Genomic DNA, 16,152 nt, shown 5'->3' with positions numbered 1-16,152 from the left:
AGCGTCACCATCGCCATCTGGAAGCTGGCCACCAGGGAGGGGTTGCACTCCATGCCCAGGGGTAGCCAAGACTCCAGGCTGGGTCACCCAGGGGTTTGGGCCGTCCCTCCCTTGCACAGGCCTGATGGGGAGGTGGGGGGCTGTGGGGTGAGGGGGCCCTGGTGTGTGTGTGTATGTGAGCACAGAGGGCATCACAGTGGGGGGGTCCCAAGGAAGCACACACTCACCCTGCCTTATGTGATGTGTTCCCTTGTGTTTCTCTGCACCCTTCTGCAGGTCGTCCACGCCATCAACGATGTCCTGCTCCCGAGAGTCATCCGCCTGCGCGACGTGGACACTATGGTGGTCGGCTTCCCCAACTGCTGGGGAGCCCTGGATGCAACCCACATCCCCGTCCGAGCCCCGGAGCATCGAGCGGCCCATTTTATGAACAGGAAGGGATACTGCTCTATCATACTCCAGGCCCTCGTGGACCACTGTGGCTGCTTCCTGGACATCTACGCGGGCTGGTCCAGCAGGGCACACGACTCCCACATACTACGGAACTCCGGCCTGTTTCGCAGGCTGGAGGCTGGCACCTACTTCCCCCGGCGGGAGTTTACTGTCAGGGATGTGCCTATGCCCATCTGTGTCGTCGGGGACACGGCCTACCCCCTGCTGCCCTGGCTAATGCAGCCCTACACAGGGCGGCCAGACCAGAACCGGGCCCAGTTCGATGACCGCCTCAACCGGGCCCACAATAAAGTGGAGTGCGCCTTGAAGTGCCGCTTGAAAGCCCGCTTCCGGTGTTTGCTCACCTGTCTCGAGATGGGTGAGCAGAATGCCACGGAGGTAGTGGCCGCGTGCTGCGTGCTCCACAATCTTGTGGAGCGGAGCAGGGAGGCCTTCCTCCCCACATGGATGGCAGCCGAGGGCCAGGCCTATGAACAGCCCCACACAGCTGCCATCCACCAGGTGCACCAGGATGGAGTGCACATCCGTGAGGCCCTGATGGACATGTTCTCCCAGGCCCCATAGTAGGGTCGCCTAGGTCTCCCTTTACAACCCCCTCCCATCTCTTCCTCTTCCCCCTCCTCTCCCTTTACCTCCCAATAAACACCAAACACAGTTTTTCCTGGAACACAAAAACTTCTTGTTTTATTTACAAGGAGGAGAGGGGGGGGGGAGACCTTCAACTGGGAGGGGGAGGAGGCTTTCAATTGGGAGAGGGAGGAGTTAGTCCTGGGAGGGGTGGCCCCTGCACACGGGGGGCAGGCCGTGTCAGGGCAGGCTGCATGGGAAAGTGGGCAGAAGGGACAGGAGCAGGAGGGGCCATTGCAAGAGGGGGCAGGGGCAGTGCTAGGGGAGAGACGGTGGGTGCATGGGGCAAGGCCATGCCATAGTGGATGGCATGGCCAATGTGGGCAGTGAGGGTCGCAATTGAATCCACCATGCAGACGCACTGGGCCTGGAAGGTGCCTCAGGCCTCCTGGCGCCACTGCAGGTCCGCCTCCCCACGCCGAGTGATGGCTTTGTCCAGACTTGCTCCAGGGTCCAGGCTGGATGGCCCTACTGGGTGAGCGCCTGGGCCATGCGGGCAAATATGTCCACATTCCAGCGCCGGGAGCGGGTGTTATGCAGGGTCTCCTCCTCCTGCCAGAGGTCCAGGAGGGCTTCCAGCTCCCCCGATGACCAGGATGGGGCTCGTCTTTCTCTGCCCCTAGGGGCCTCCTGTGCAGGGAGTGCGGGTGCCTGTTCCCCCCCGGGAGCTGCCATCGTGCTTGGGGTGGCTGACGAGGATGGCAGGGGCCATGTGGCAGACCTCTGGCCAGAGGTCTGAGAAGGGCTCCTGCCTCGTGACCTCAGCAGCCTGCATCTGCTTTAAGGGGGCTCTGGTTACCAGAAAGTCCAGGAGCTGACTGCAGCTACGGAGCCTCCAAGTGTCCACTAGGGCTTTTTTCCATTTAGCCTGCTTTTGCGCAAAACGTCTTAGCTGCCTTTCTACACTGGCCCTTTTGCGCAAAAACATTTGAGCAAGAGGGCTTTTTCCTGAATGGGAGCGTCAGAGTATTTGCGCAAGAAGCACTGATTTTGCACAGTAGAACGTCAGTGCTCTTGTGCAAATTCTCGCAGCCAGTGTAGACAGCCGGCAAGTTTTTGTGTAAAAGCGGCTACTTTTGTGCAAAACCTTGCCAGTCTAGACGCAGCCGCTGTGTTTTCCCACAATAGATTAAGATTGAGATGAGTTAAGATTACCTCTTAATCTGAACAGAAAAAGTGTCAGGCCAACAACCACCAACAAAATCACCAGAGTCACACTCCAAACCACAAGCCATGGTGACGTTCTTGGGAAACAGAAATCTGAAACATAGACCCCTCGTTAGGTTGGAAATAAGAAATGATATTCTTCAGTTTGGAAGCACAAGCAGCATCCTCATATTCTAGTACCATGTATCTAATAAGGATTTGTTTGGAACAAGTGTGGGAATGCTCCCTGCAATATAAAAGTGAGCAGAAAACAACATGAGAAAGGGGTTCTGCTCACACACTTGTGATAGCATTGCATGGTGCTTTAAATACGATTGGACCTGCTACCAGCCGCTCTCTGTCCGCCCCTCTCCAGCACAGGTAAGTGGGCCTGGTTACATCCCCTGCGATTAAAGTGGCTCCATCCTTCCCATATTCAGTTGCTTGCTACTTTGCCAAATTTTAACTCTCTGGGCAGAAAAGTTCCATGCTGGGTGGCTACCCCAGACTGAACTTTTCTGGCAAATTTCAGCCAAAGTGGTTCAAATGTTTCTGAGAACGAGGCTACAGAATGACAGGTTTTATTGACATCAAAAAGAAAATCCAATGAGCTTTTCTAGGAGAAACTTGAGTGGCCTGATTTTGGAGCAGAGATATGAGATGAAGTAACGGTCAACCTCATGGCAGGGATGGGCCTTTTCCCTGGGAAAATCCACCCAACAACTGGCCAAGTGCTAGGCCTCTGAAAAGCTGTAGTTTGTGCACACACGGTTGAGTTCTTAGAGTTCAGCAGCTTCACTAACTGAAGATCGTGTCTCACTGAGCCTGCTCCCTCTGCTCACAGCCCCTGGTGCTGCACATGTCACATCCCCATGCTCCTGCTCAAGAGAAGAAGGACAAAGCTGAACTTTCCCCACAGTTCCTGCTGCTGGCAGCTCCCAGCTTGTGAGGGGTGGGGCTCTAGAAAGGCCAGCAGGGGGCCTGTCTCTCCTGGGCTCTCAGGGTGTGTCTGCACTAGGAACTCATTTAGAAAGAACTAACTTCGAACTACAGGCAGTCCCCGACTTACGCAGATCCGACTTATGTCGGATCCGCACTTACGAATGGGGCTTTCTCACCCCGGAGGTCGAGGTAGCGGATTGCTACCTGCGAGCTCCGGGGCGAGAAAGCCCCATTCGTAAGCTGCTCTGGTGCCCCTGGTCTGCTGGAGACCGTCTCCAGCAGACCAGGCTTTTGTTTTGGACCCTGGAGCAGAGCAGCTGGGGCGCTGCCGATTGGTCCTGCAGCGCCGCTCTGGGCACTACTGGACCAACCCGGCAGCACCCCAGCTGCTCTGCCCCAGGTCCTGATTCAGCCGCTGCTGGTCAGTTTCAGCAGTGGCTGAATCAGGACGCCTGGGGCAGAGCAGCTGGGGTGCTGCTGGGTTGGTCCAGTAGCACCGAGGAGCGGTGCTACTGGAGCAACCCAGCTGTACCCCAGCTGCTCTGCCCCAGGCGTCCCCAAGTCAGCCGCTGCTGAAACTGACCAGTGGCTGACTACAGGAAGCCCGAGGCAGAATTGCTCTGCCCCAGGCTTCCTGGAATCAGCCGCTGATCAGTTTCAGCAGCAGCTGACTGGGGGAAGCTTGGGGTTCTTAAGTTGAATCTGTATGTAAGTCAGAACTGGCGGTCAGTTTCAGCAGTGGCTGAATCTGGACGCCAGTTCCGACTTACATACAGATTCAACTTAAGAACAAACCTACAGTCCCTATCTTGTACGTAACCCGGGGACTGCCTGTAATAACTCCCGAAATAATAAGCGGGTCCCCACTATGGGGCAGCCTCTAAATGAGTCCAGGCCAGGCTCCCTTAATGTGGACAGGCTACCTTGATTTAGAGCCCCACAAGGCACTGGGGACTAATTAGTTCAAATGACTCTGGGGAGGAGCTATTTCGAAAGAGCAGCATGGGAAGGCTGGTGAATGGTGCTTTGGGAAGTGGGGAAGGGGAAGATAATATGTGGCCATGGTACAGAAACTGTATCCTCACACCCAGACACAAAGGGGCCACATTTCGAATGCACAGGGAACCGTAATACCGGCATTTCTAATATCTGAATCCTTTGCTGCCGTAATGATTGTCTCATGTGTTTTGTATGTGTGTTTGCACATGCGGCAGCACATGCTGCTAACTTCTTGTGGATTTGTTTGTTTACATCTTAATTCTGCTGGTCCTTGTGCAGGTTCTTCACTATGTTGGATAAAGGGGGCTTCTGAACCCATCACCCGAACCAGCAGCCAACCCCAGGGAATGTGAGCAAAGGAAGAGTCTCCTTTCTATGGAGCTAGTAGCACAGTTAAAAGAGAAATCATCGTATCGTTACATTTCCCAGCAGAAAACTGCCCCTTAGGTGAAACAAACTTTTGAAACACCAGGGAATTGCAGAGTAAATGGAAGTCTGAAGCAGTAAGAGAGGAAAATAAATAATTCAGGGAGAGCAGATAAATATCCCAAAACTCTTACATTCAGCTGACTCAGGACTGGACCCAAATCCCACTGATTTGGTAACAGGCTTTGGATGAGGCCCACAGGGCTTTGTGGTTATGGCCACCCCTTTCCCTGGGTGATGTTTGGTAATGGGGGAGAAAGGGATGAGACTTCCTATGAAAACTTGGACCTTGTAGGCAGTGACACACTGAAATGAGTGTTTTCGGGGCTCCAGACTTTCTTGGCCCTGCCTGGTTCCTGATCTTCTGTGAGCAGAGACTCAACAGCCACAAATTTACTCAGGTTGAACAGACCTCAGCAGATCACATCTCCCTCTCCTCAGTCAAGGGGGACAAGGAGCCTAGCTAGTCCTTGATCTATCAGTCCACTAGGAGCCAGACAGTCCAATCAATCAGTAACGCCCGCAATAGACCATCACCTGAACACTGCCCTGTGGTGAATGCACGAGAAGAAAGAATTGAATTTCAATTTAAATATATATTACAAATCACTGTATCAATTTGTAGTATGCAGATCTTCAAACACCAACCAAGATGCTTAAATTATTGTCATGTCCACAGGACCACTGTGATTGTCGAGTCCGACCTCCTATATCACACAGGCCATAAACCGTGCGTTAATTAATTCCTATTTCAAGCCCAAATGCTGTGGCTGAACTAGAGCTAGTACCTGGGCAGCGTGTCCTGATGCAATCGTAACAGCCATTAAACAAAGTTTGTTTTGATTGTTATGGAGGTGAGGAAAATGTGTGTTTTTCACTGCTGTCCCACCGGAGAGCCACCTGGAACTTCTTAGCACAGACTGATTAAGTGAAAGATTCTTGACACAGAAAAATCTTGCCTCTGTCTCTCATCTAGTAAATACTGAACTAGTCATTGTGCACCAGAGAGGCTGTGCTGCCCAGTGGCTAGCGCTCCCACCTGGGAGGTGGGAAACACGGAGTCTGGTCCCCCTGCTCCAGTCACTCTTCCATCATTATCCCACCTGGAAACACTTCAACAGAAGAGATTAAGGGAGCCCCACATTAGACTCTCAGAGCAAGGGCAGAGCTTAGGACACACGCAGGTTGTTGCCATTTCCCACAGGATGGCTTAGACTCCATCACTTCCTCCTCTGGCTGTGGTGTGTGAAGTGAGGCATTTTCTGCCTGAATTCTGCAGAGGGACCAAGTGAGGCGTCTAAAACAAGTGGAGTTTGGACCAGTAACAAAGACCCAGCTGCTGCTATGGCTGAATAGCCAGGGAGGAGATCCCTCACTTCTGGAACAAAAGGCAAATCCACTATTTGGGAGCATCCCTCGGCCTAATGGGGAGAAAGTATCAGAACGGGGGTTGCCTGGTTCTCATGAGCCTGCTCTGACCCCAAAGCTCCAGGATAGTCTGGTGTGTGGGGCTCTTTCAATCTCTCCTGCTGACGCTGTTTCACTTAGAATCATAGAACACTAGGAGCGGAAGAGACCTCGGGAGGTCATTGAATCCAGCCCCCAGCCCTCATGGCAGGACCCAGCATTGTCTAGACCATTATCTAACCTGCTCTTAAATATCTCCAGAGGGGGAGATTCTCCAACCGCCATAAGCAACTTATTCCAGCGTTTAAGACAGATCATTACACAACCATTCTCTTTCTTCTTCTCTGAACCAACCGCTAGCTCATGTAATGACTTTTTCAGGTTCTCAGGGGGCATGGACATATGCCCCTGACACAGGGAGGTGGGTGCCTAAGCAGTTTTGTGGGTCTGGGTCCAAGAGCCACCTATAAAGAGATGACAGATCCACGTTACGGACCTGCTACTTCCAGCTGCAGGACAGCTTTTTCATAAGAGACACCTTCTCGGACAAAGCAGCGGTACTGCCCTTCGTCGGAGGGCCTGACATTGGCAATCCTCAGGGCCGTGTTCCCATCTGTGATGCCGGCTTTGGAAAGCTCCTCCTGCCGTGGTACTCCGGCATCTGCTGCCCAAACTGATCCTTCCCATGCTGGTACAGGTGCACGAAGGATGCGAACTCATGTCGAAACCATCTCACCTCCATGTGCTCCGCACTGACGCTGGGGACACAAAGGAGCTAAATCAGATTCCCTTTTAATCAATGACACTCCCACCCACCCACAATTCTAATGTACGTCCCATTCCATACAAGTGTTGTGCTGCTCTGTCACTGGCTAGCAAATGTCCACAGAATTTGACAGAGCCCTGGTATTCTCTTTGATTCAATCTTCTTTATTTACAAGAAATGTACAAGCTTACTTCTCCAGACCCAGAGGAAGCAAGGAAACAACAGGAAAAGGAGCTGTTTCATAGCATAGAACCCCAACCCTCTCTACTCTGCAGACCCAAAAATTCTCTCTTCTCAGGGTCCCACTGAGGTCCTGTTGGCTTCCTGGCTATTTTTTATTTTGTTTCCCCCTCCCTCTCTGTTCTTGATTCTGTGTGTTCTCTCTCAGAGGGTATGTCTACACTAAACAGCTATTTTTCTGAAAAAAATTTCACTTCCGTCCACGCTGCAATCATGTATGTTTGTTCTTGCTCTCTCGCTCTCAAAATGAAAGAACAGAGGGGTTTTTCCAACATTGGTAAACCTCTTTCTACAAGGAAGACGCCTTTTTGGGAAAAAGCTCTTTTGGAAAAAGGCGTGTGTGAACGGGGAAGAGGGAGTTCTTTTGGAAGAAGAGGAAAGAGGAAAAAGCACATGTGCCCTGGTGGCCACTCCATGTATAGCAATCGCAGATTACATGTGAGAGAGCATCTATTCAACGTGGACACTATCTTTTGAAAAAGCAGATACCTTTTTCAATGCTCTTTTACTGTGTGGACGCTCTCTTTCGTAAGAAGTTTTTCCTGGAAAAGCTTCTTCCAAAAGAAACCTGCAGTCTAGACCTAGCCTCCACACACACCTGGTCACAAAACCCAGTGGAAAACCTCCTCTCTGTCTTTGCCACCCCCTTCTCACACCCAACATATCCACAGTGCTTGGCTGTGTTTACATGAGCACTTTTGTCCATCAGACTTTTGGTGGGGAGGGATGTGAACTCCCAACCAATAGACGTTTCACCACTAGAAGTGTTGTGATGGACAGGGCTATGATGGCGCGATATAGTCTCTTGCCGATGTAGCTACTGCTTCTCGTTAGGGATGGTGTAATTATACCAATGGGAGAGCTCTCTCCTATTGGCAAAGAGCAGCTACATGGGAGACTTTTCAGTACCGCTGTAGAATCAGTCGTGTAGATGTAGCCCTAGCCTCTGTGCAGACTCTATTGAGCTTTGTTTTAGGTGCGGCTACTTCACTGTCTTTTATTGCTGCTAATTAATTATGCAAATAAAGCGCAGCAATATTCCACTCTGTGCTTCATTTGCATTAGCTTTTCAGGAAGAAGGCTACAGTGTAGACATAGCAACAGAGTCACCCGGAGCAGAAGCATCTTCCATTCTGTGCTAGGGAGATCCAAAAGGGTGGGATAATGAGACAACCAGGACACACACATCACAATGCTGTTTCTTGGTTATGGCTCCAAAAGAGCCTTCACCAAATCATCCAGGACAACAGTCTGCCTGGCTCACAAGGGGAGGTGGCTCGTGAGGTGAACACACGATTCTCCACTGGAAGAACAATCCCTGAGCAAACCTCCAGGACATGCTGCCCGGAAGGCAGAGAGACCCTTATTCCAGAAATGCACAGACTGGATTCTAGTCTGAACAGCAAGAGCTGCTGTCAGCCTCCATTGTGTCTCACATAACTTTTCCTAGCTAGTCAGCTGGGTCAACCCAGCCTGAGCAAAGGCAGAAAACAGGACTCTGAGGAGAGAGATTCAATGGGGGAAAAGAGTGTTAAAAAAGTGCCTCTTCTGAGAGCCATAAACCAGAAAGTGCCCAGTGTCAAAAGACGGTTACAAACGGGATTCTGTTCTTGGACTGTAATTGTAATCTAGACTCTGTTGACTGGGTGCCAATAAAAATAGGTAGGAGTCAAAATTAATGAGCGCCTGGGCTTATCCATCTAATGGCAGGAACAGCTAAGCAGGGCACAAATGGCAGCTATTCCAGACAAATTGATTCAGATGCTTCTGAATCTGGCCCACAAGGCCTCTTTCTGACAGAAGCAGGAAGGGGAGAGGGAAGCAACTAGTTGACTATCCTGTCGACTGTCCGATAAGCGTTTGACTGGCCCTTCACATCCCTAACAAAGTGCCTGAATGTCACAGCCAGTCAAGGTGAAATGTGACATACCATCCGCACAGGCCAGCTGACAAATTGGGAAAGCATTTGGAAACCTGGATAGCCAGGGAGATGGCTTCTGAGGAGCTGTGGGAACAGGTGCTAACTCACAGACTTCTCAGGCAGGGGACACCCTAAGGAAGGACTTAGCAAACTGGAAAACAGCTTCTATAAGACCCCCTCATCTGTGGGACATTACAAAAGTGATGGTGCAATAAGGAAATAGACGATGAGAACGCTGGCCCAATCCCCACAGCTTCTAATGGTTTTTAATCAGATAACTACAATTAACTCCTATCAAAGTCCTTCCCCTGGTGCACTGAGACAAGCCACACACCCAGTTCCTAATAATTGCTCACAGTTTAAAAAAACAAACAAACACACACACACCACACACAACATAAAAAAAAAACTAATGATAAAAACCCAGCCGTTAGGAACACAATGTTTGATCTGGGTGTATCAGTGAGTCCAGACAATTTTTTCCATCACTGAGGGTATGTCTACATTGAAGAGTTTTTTCAGAAAAAAAGCCATTTAAAAAAAAAAACCTTCACTTACACCCACACTGCAAAGTTAATTTTTTTTAATTGTATCCTTTGGTATATATGGTTGTGACTATTTTCTTCCACTATTTGATCTGAGGAAGTGAGTCTGGCCCACAAAAGCTCATCATCTAATAAACCATCTTGTTAGTCTTTAAAGTGCTATATAGTCCTGTATTTTGCTTCAGCTACCCCAGACTAACACGGCTACATTTCTATCACGCCTCCAATCTCTTCCCATGACAGCCAGTGAGACAAGGGCCTCTTTGCACAGCCTGCCTGTGGGACTGAACTTTATCTCTTGTCCATGCTGCAGGCAGTAGGCTGGGAAATCCCTTTGGAAGGGTTAGAAATGTCGTGTAAAAAGGGCGAGGAAAAGCCGTGAGATAAGAGAACTCTGCAGCTGTTCTGTAGCCAGGGGCTTGGCCGTGCAGTGGGATGCACTGAAGTAATGATTTGGAGTGTCAGTTACTGCAGCAGAACGAGTGAAGTTTGATCCCACCCTGAAGACTGGGACAGTTCTCAGAAGGATCAATCAGGTGGGTTAATTTTGCTTCACAAAGCCCCTTCTAGCCCCTCACATACCTATGCTGCATGTTACTTCATCCGATTGCTACTAACCAAAGGTTCAATAATCCCCCGAGGCTTGTTTTACTTTTTCTGTGAATGCTACACTACGGCTGCATTGAAAATGTTACATACCCCGGTGTGGTTCAGATCACATTCCTAGCCATGTAAATCGAGATTCGGGCCTCAGGCAGAATTAATCATTTGTTTCTCTTGTGGCTTCCATGGCCAGTGGGTAACAATGACGAGGGGTGGCATTGCCTTCCCAAAAGGAAAGGATGGCCCTGACCATGCTCTGACCCTGCTGCTCCCAGGGGCCAGAGACAAGTCAGGGCTGCATTGCTGCCTGGCTACTCCAAGGGAGCTGTGCTGGGGCAACATGGCTGCTTAGCTGCTCCCGGGGCTGGAGCTGGTGAAATTATGAGGGGACTGGGGATGCTTGGCACACTAGGTGTGTGTGTGGTGGGGGGAGATGGGGCTGCATGTCTGCCCAGCACTGAGGCAGGGGTGTGTGTGTTCCTGCTAGGCTTGGACAGGGCCAGCAGCCATGAGCAGGGTTGGAACCTGCAGCCAGGTGGCATAGAAAGGCAGCTCTGTGGGTGGAGGGGTGTTGCCTTCCCCAGCCAAACATTGATTTGCCCCCCACCAGGGTGGTTGTGTTTTATGCAAGACCACTGGGCCTGATTCTGTTCTCAGTCGTGTCTGAGGGAAATCTGTCACAAAATAACCTCCTCTATTTAGAGTATTGGCAGAGACGTACGGTGCCAATACCCAACTGCCTTATTGCCTGTTCACTTTACAATCTTTTGTTTCTGATACTTTCAAGGGGGAAAAAAGAAGTAATTATTCCCACAATTGGTCCTAACAGAAAACTCATTCATTTCCCCTTCTGTCACAAGAGGGAGCTAAACGTGCTCAAAGCAGATCTGAGTTCAGTTGTACGGTTGGATGCACATAATTTAAAAAAGAGGCATTTGATATGCTAATCAACAGCTATTTCCTACTGTGTGAGCACCCATTGGAGGGGAGATGCCCTGGGGAAATCTTCTCGAGGGCTGAAGCTAGTCAACAAATTGAATTCATGGTCTAAAATAAAAATTTAAAATTATTTTGTTTTGTTTTAAATATTTTATAGACTTTTCTATGGGTATGTCTACACTAGCCCCCTAGTTCGAACTAGGGTGGCTAATGTAGGCATTCAAACTTGCAAATGAAGTCAGGGATTTAAATATCCCAGGCTTCATTTGCATGTTCCTGGGCAGGCGCCATTTTTAAATGCCTTATAGTTCGAACTGACTGCCCGCGGCTACACGTGGCAGTCAGAAGTTAATCCGAACTAAGTCCTTAGTTTGGATTAACTGTTACACCTCATTGCAGGCTGTTACACTGTCTTGTGTAGCCGCGGGCAGTCAGTTCCAACTACGGGGCTTTTAAAAATGGCACCTGACCGGGAACATGCAAATGAAGCCCGGGATATTTAAATCCCGCGCTTCATTTGAAAGTTTGAATGCCTACTTTAGCCTCCCTAGTTTGAACTAGAGGGCTAGTGTAGACGTATCCTATTTTAATGAAATATTATTTAAAGGAAATAGATTATAATCTATTTCCATTTTCAGAGTTTTTTTTCCTAGAAAGAATAAGGAAAGGAGTCAATAAAATATTTTCAATTTACTTGTCTAGAATTCTCATTTTGAATCAATAAGAAATGTCTCTTTTCTCATTGAAATGATCCTCAAGAAAAAACAGAAACATTCAGCTCATAAGAAAATGAATGGCAATGCTTGTCTGAAACTAATTTTTATTACAAAATCATTATAACATGTTTTTAACCAGTTACAGTGTGATCAGATCAGAATTTCTAGTCCTCGGTCATCTGCTCGTCCTCTCTGGGAAACCCCAGCTGTCACCTTACTCTCCTGTGAGAAGTTTTTCACTCTTCATTTAGGCCTTGTTGGCATTTATATTGAGCAGCACACAGCCCCCTTTGGGTATTTGGGGTCTTTTACTGTTGTTTCCATGAGGAGATTGGCCATATAGAGCAGATTGATTGGTGGTGTCAGTGTCTTTTTTTACAGAACAGATATGCCAAGTGTTCCAACTGCCACATTAGTCCTGATGCTGGACTCCACACATCAACTTTATCTCTGTTATCGAGGGTTTTTTCAGGGAATTCTTGTTTTTCTTTTTGTCTGGGAGAATAACCATTCGGGGTGTCCACATGTTAACTCCCACAAGGATGATTCACAGAGCTGAGAAGGTGAGATGGGCTGGTGGCCTGGTGGAAGGGGTGTTTGGCAGGCATCAGCTGGTGCATTACCTATAGACAATTTTAGTCTAGATCAAAATGGATAGTTCAGCTCACCAGTCCCCAGGAGCCCACATCTGTCTGGTTTTAAATGAAGGGAGTTCTGCCCCTTGGCACGAAGAATATTCCATGAAAGGCTGGAGTTGATTGTAGGCAGCATCCAAAGTGATTGTGTTATGCAGAAGCAGGGAAATGCACTTAAGTTGCATGTCAGACCTTCTTCTGTGTGGCCAGGAATGAATACTGCTCAGAACTGTCTGGCTGTGTCTAGACTGGCAAGTTTTTGCACAAAAGCAACTGCTTTTGCACAAAAACTTGCCAGCTATCTACACTGGCCGCTTGAATTTGCGCAAAAACACTGACGATCTAATGTATGATCATCAGTGTTCTTGCGCAAATACAATGACTCTCCCGTTTGGGCAAAAGCCCTCTTGCACAAATGCTTTTGCACAAGAGGGCCAGTGTAGACAACGCGGTATTATTTTGCGCAAAAAAGTCCCGATGGCTAAAATGGTGATCGGAGCTTTTTTGCGCAAAACCGCGTCTAGATTGGCCACGGATGCTTTTGCGCAAAAGTATCCGTGCCAATCTAGACGCGCTTTTGCGCAAATACTTTTAACAGAAAAACTTTTCCGTTAAAAGTATTTGCACAAAATCATGCCAGTCTAGACTCAGCCTCTGTGGTCCCTGAGCCCAGGTTGTCTGAGATCACTGTGACTGATACATTCAATATATTGGTTTTTTTGTTGTTTTCTCTCTCCTCTCCCATCCCTGGATCGTCTCAGGGTGAGATGAAAATTCCCTCCATTTATGACAGCTCCAGAGTGAGATCATGTCTACCTCATTTCATCATTTTCTTCCTCACATGTTACGTGCACAGACTGGAATCAGGTAGGAATGTCCATGGCTGCTTCTGCTTCTTACAGGATTTGTTTATTTGCATTGATCTATTCAATCTCCCCGAGTCACTATTTGACACAAACCAGAACAAAAAACAGCACCAACTGCTCAGTGTGTCAATCCAGTCCAAACAAACAGTCACTGTTAGGAGTGGGGTAAAACCTGGTTACAGATTGAATTTCAGATCTCAGTCACACTGCTGTGGGAATGCAAGATTTCCTTTAGACCAGCTATAAGTGTGACCCTTCTGCCAGGGAGCGCCAGCAGCAGCCAGGGCTGGGTTCAATGTCTAGAGGCTCCTCTCCATCCTCCAACACAGAACTCGCTCCAGCTTCCCCCCGTAACCTGGGAAATTCATGTACAACTCCCGAATGCCTCTGGGAGCAATGCTCCCCAACTCCCACGCACTGAGTCTGAGTGTGGAAAAGACACTTTCCATAAAAGGGCGGGAAGTAACGTGGGGTTAGTTTGGGAAAACACTACAGACAAGTTCTTAAATACAAACCACGAGTGACAGCCCCACCCCAAGAAGGCCGGGCGATGCGCCATTCCCCTCAGGGTCTTAAGTCCAGCAAGACAAACTTCCTTTTCACATACTCCTCCCCATGCTTGCCGACGGGGCAGGCTGGGGCTGTTTGCCTCCTGCCATGGGGTGGCCTGCTCCTACAGTGGGGGTGGGAGGGTTGGGTTCCATTGGAGCCCAGGGAGGGGGGGTCAGGTTCTCCTGTCCTAGGTTCCCCACCTCCATGTCTGCTCCCTAGTCACAGTTGCGGCCCTTGGCCAGAACAGCTCCAAAATGCTGAGGGGCAACCGCAGGGTTCATCACCTATCTGGGGGAGGGGGCAGTAAAGAGGCAGGTTACTTGCGCTCTGGCCACTCATCACCTCTCTGCTGCCAGCCTGCTGCAACTCACAGCGCCTCTCATCGCCCCCTCTGGTTGTACCTGGCAGCAGGGCCAGGGTCACTGTGGCAGCACAATGGGACGTGCCTGGAATGGGACTGAGTCTCACAGTTGCACAGGAGAGAGACGGACTCACCAGGCTGGCTGCCCCCCCGTCTGTGACAGTCCTAGCCCTGAGCCTTCTACCCTGCCAGTGCCCTAAAGGGGGGTAGAGGGGACTGAAGCCCCCTCCCCATAGATTTATACGGGGACTTTGCTGGCTGTTCCCCTTTGTCAAGGAGTGAGGGGAAAGTGCCCAGTTTGCTGAGTTCCTCACTGTCTGGGGAGCATGGAGAGAAGATGAGCTGCGCACTTTGGTCTCACTCCATGGCAGGAACAGGAGGGGGAACAGTAAGCAGCCCTGGTACAAATCTCCAGGGAGGGTGGTTCAACCCTCTGCTCTCCCTGCCCACCCCTGCTACACACACACAGAGTCCCCTGCCCAGAGCTCCACCTCACTTCCCCCAACCCTGACTCCTGCACCTCCTCATGCCCCCAACCCCTCCTTACGGGCCCAAGCAGGGTAAATGTGCTAGTGTGAAATATGCAAATTAGAAGTGTAGAAGCTATTTTATGTTTAGCTAGAAGCCATCTTGTATATCAGAAACCATTTCAGCTTTTCTCTCAAGCACGTAGACCAGAGTGAACTTTCTGTAACCCCGTGAGAAGAGGCCTACAGGATGGGCTATTGGTATGTGTTAATTGGGCTGGTTGGGACAGGAGATGTACTCCCTCGTACCTGTCCGCCATCTTGTTGATAAGGCTTTGTTTTTCCAAATTTAATTGAGGATTTCTGTAATTGGATGCCCTGACGTCAGACTGTTTGGCTAAGAGTATAAAGATACTAGGATTGATTATATTAGCAGCTTTACTGGGCCCGACTTTGCTGGGACCACGTTTGGCTCATACTGTGCTTTATTAATTAATAAAGCTGTTTGTTAGCTGCCTAAACAGAGAGGAGCGTTTTTTTTGCTTCAACAGAAGCTTGTGTGACTAACTGATTCACTTTCTATTAAATTCCCTTTTGTTTGTTTGTTTTCCTCTTTTCTGTGCTCTGGTGAAATTACAGCTCAGTTCACTGTGGCTGGGCCTGGTCACCCTGTCACGGCTGTGGTGGGGGAGGAGATCGTGTTACCCTGTCGCCTGTCCCCCAGGATGAGTGTGGAGCACATGGAGGTGAGATGGTTCCGACGTGAGTTCACTCCCTTTGTGCACCTGTACCAGCATGGGGAGGATGAGTTTGGGCAGCAGATGCCCGAGTACCACGACAGGACGGAGCTTTCCAAAGCCAGAATCATGGAAGGGATAGTGGACTTGGGAATTATCAATGTCAGGCGTTCCGATGAAGGACAGTACCACTGTTTTGTTGGGGATGGGGCCATTCAAGATGAAGTCCTATTGGAACTGAAGGTCGCAGGTCAGTAAGATGTATCTGTTCACTCTTTTTAAGTGGCTCTTAGACCCTGACCCACAAAAGTAATTAGGGACCTAATTCCATACCCCAGTCCCAAATGTAGGTGCTCCTGGGATCCTCAAAACAGTCATTACATTAGTTAGCCCTTATGAGAGACAGAGAAAAGAAGACTCTGTAGTTCTGTGGTTAGAAAGTGGGATACCAAAGGCTAGTCCCCCTGTTCTGATTAATCTTTGATTATTTATCCGATCTGCCAAGTATTTAAATAGCCACTAAAGCAGCAGACTAGACATGAGTTTTCCCACCTCCCATGGGTGACTCTAACCACTGCACTACGCTCTTGCTGTCTCTTTGGCCCAATGGATATTTACACATTTATAAACAGTCGATCAGACATTTGGCCAGACAGAAAGAGAGACAGGAATTTTCTAGGTCATCATAACCCTTAATGTTATTTGGTCACACTAAGACATTTTCAGTTAAACAGTTCATGTTGCTGGGTTGAGATTTATTTAGTCAGCAGTTAGATCAAACAAATCTTAGAGCAAAAGACTCAG

General features: G+C 49.2%; 1 protein-coding gene across 1 annotated transcript; it reads left to right on the top strand.

The window, feature by feature from the left end:
* The first annotated feature begins 9,821 nt into the window (after positions 1–9,821).
* LOC149522176 (myelin-oligodendrocyte glycoprotein-like) lies at positions 9,822–15,627 on the top strand. The gene is made up of 3 exons (XM_089771491.1): positions 9,822–9,850; positions 13,039–13,232; positions 15,251–15,627. The coding sequence occupies exons 1-3, from the start codon at positions 9,822–9,824 to the stop codon at positions 15,604–15,606; spliced, it is 579 nt and encodes a 192-aa protein (XP_089627617.1). The 3' UTR covers positions 15,607–15,627.
* The last annotated feature ends 525 nt before the right edge of the window (positions 15,628–16,152 follow it).

The sequence above is a fragment of the Pelodiscus sinensis genome, chromosome 19 (assembly GCF_052426305.1).
Source record: "Pelodiscus sinensis isolate ZL-2025 chromosome 19, ASM5242630v1, whole genome shotgun sequence".
NCBI lineage: Eukaryota > Metazoa > Chordata > Testudines > Trionychidae > Pelodiscus > Pelodiscus sinensis.
This window is presented reverse-complemented; position numbering and strand designations above follow the sequence as displayed.

Excerpts from the sequence above, each read along its gene's own strand:
- LOC149522176 (XM_089771491.1), top strand. The coding sequence starts at position 9,822 with ATGTCGTGTAAAAAGGGCGAGGAAAAGCC. Across the intron at positions 9,851-13,038 it reads AAAAAGGGCGAGGAAAAGCC|GTTGTCTGAGATCACTGTGA; the intron begins GTGAGATAAGAG and ends CCCTGAGCCCAG. Across the intron at positions 13,233-15,250 it reads CGTGCACAGACTGGAATCAG|CTCAGTTCACTGTGGCTGGG; the intron begins GTAGGAATGTCC and ends GTGAAATTACAG.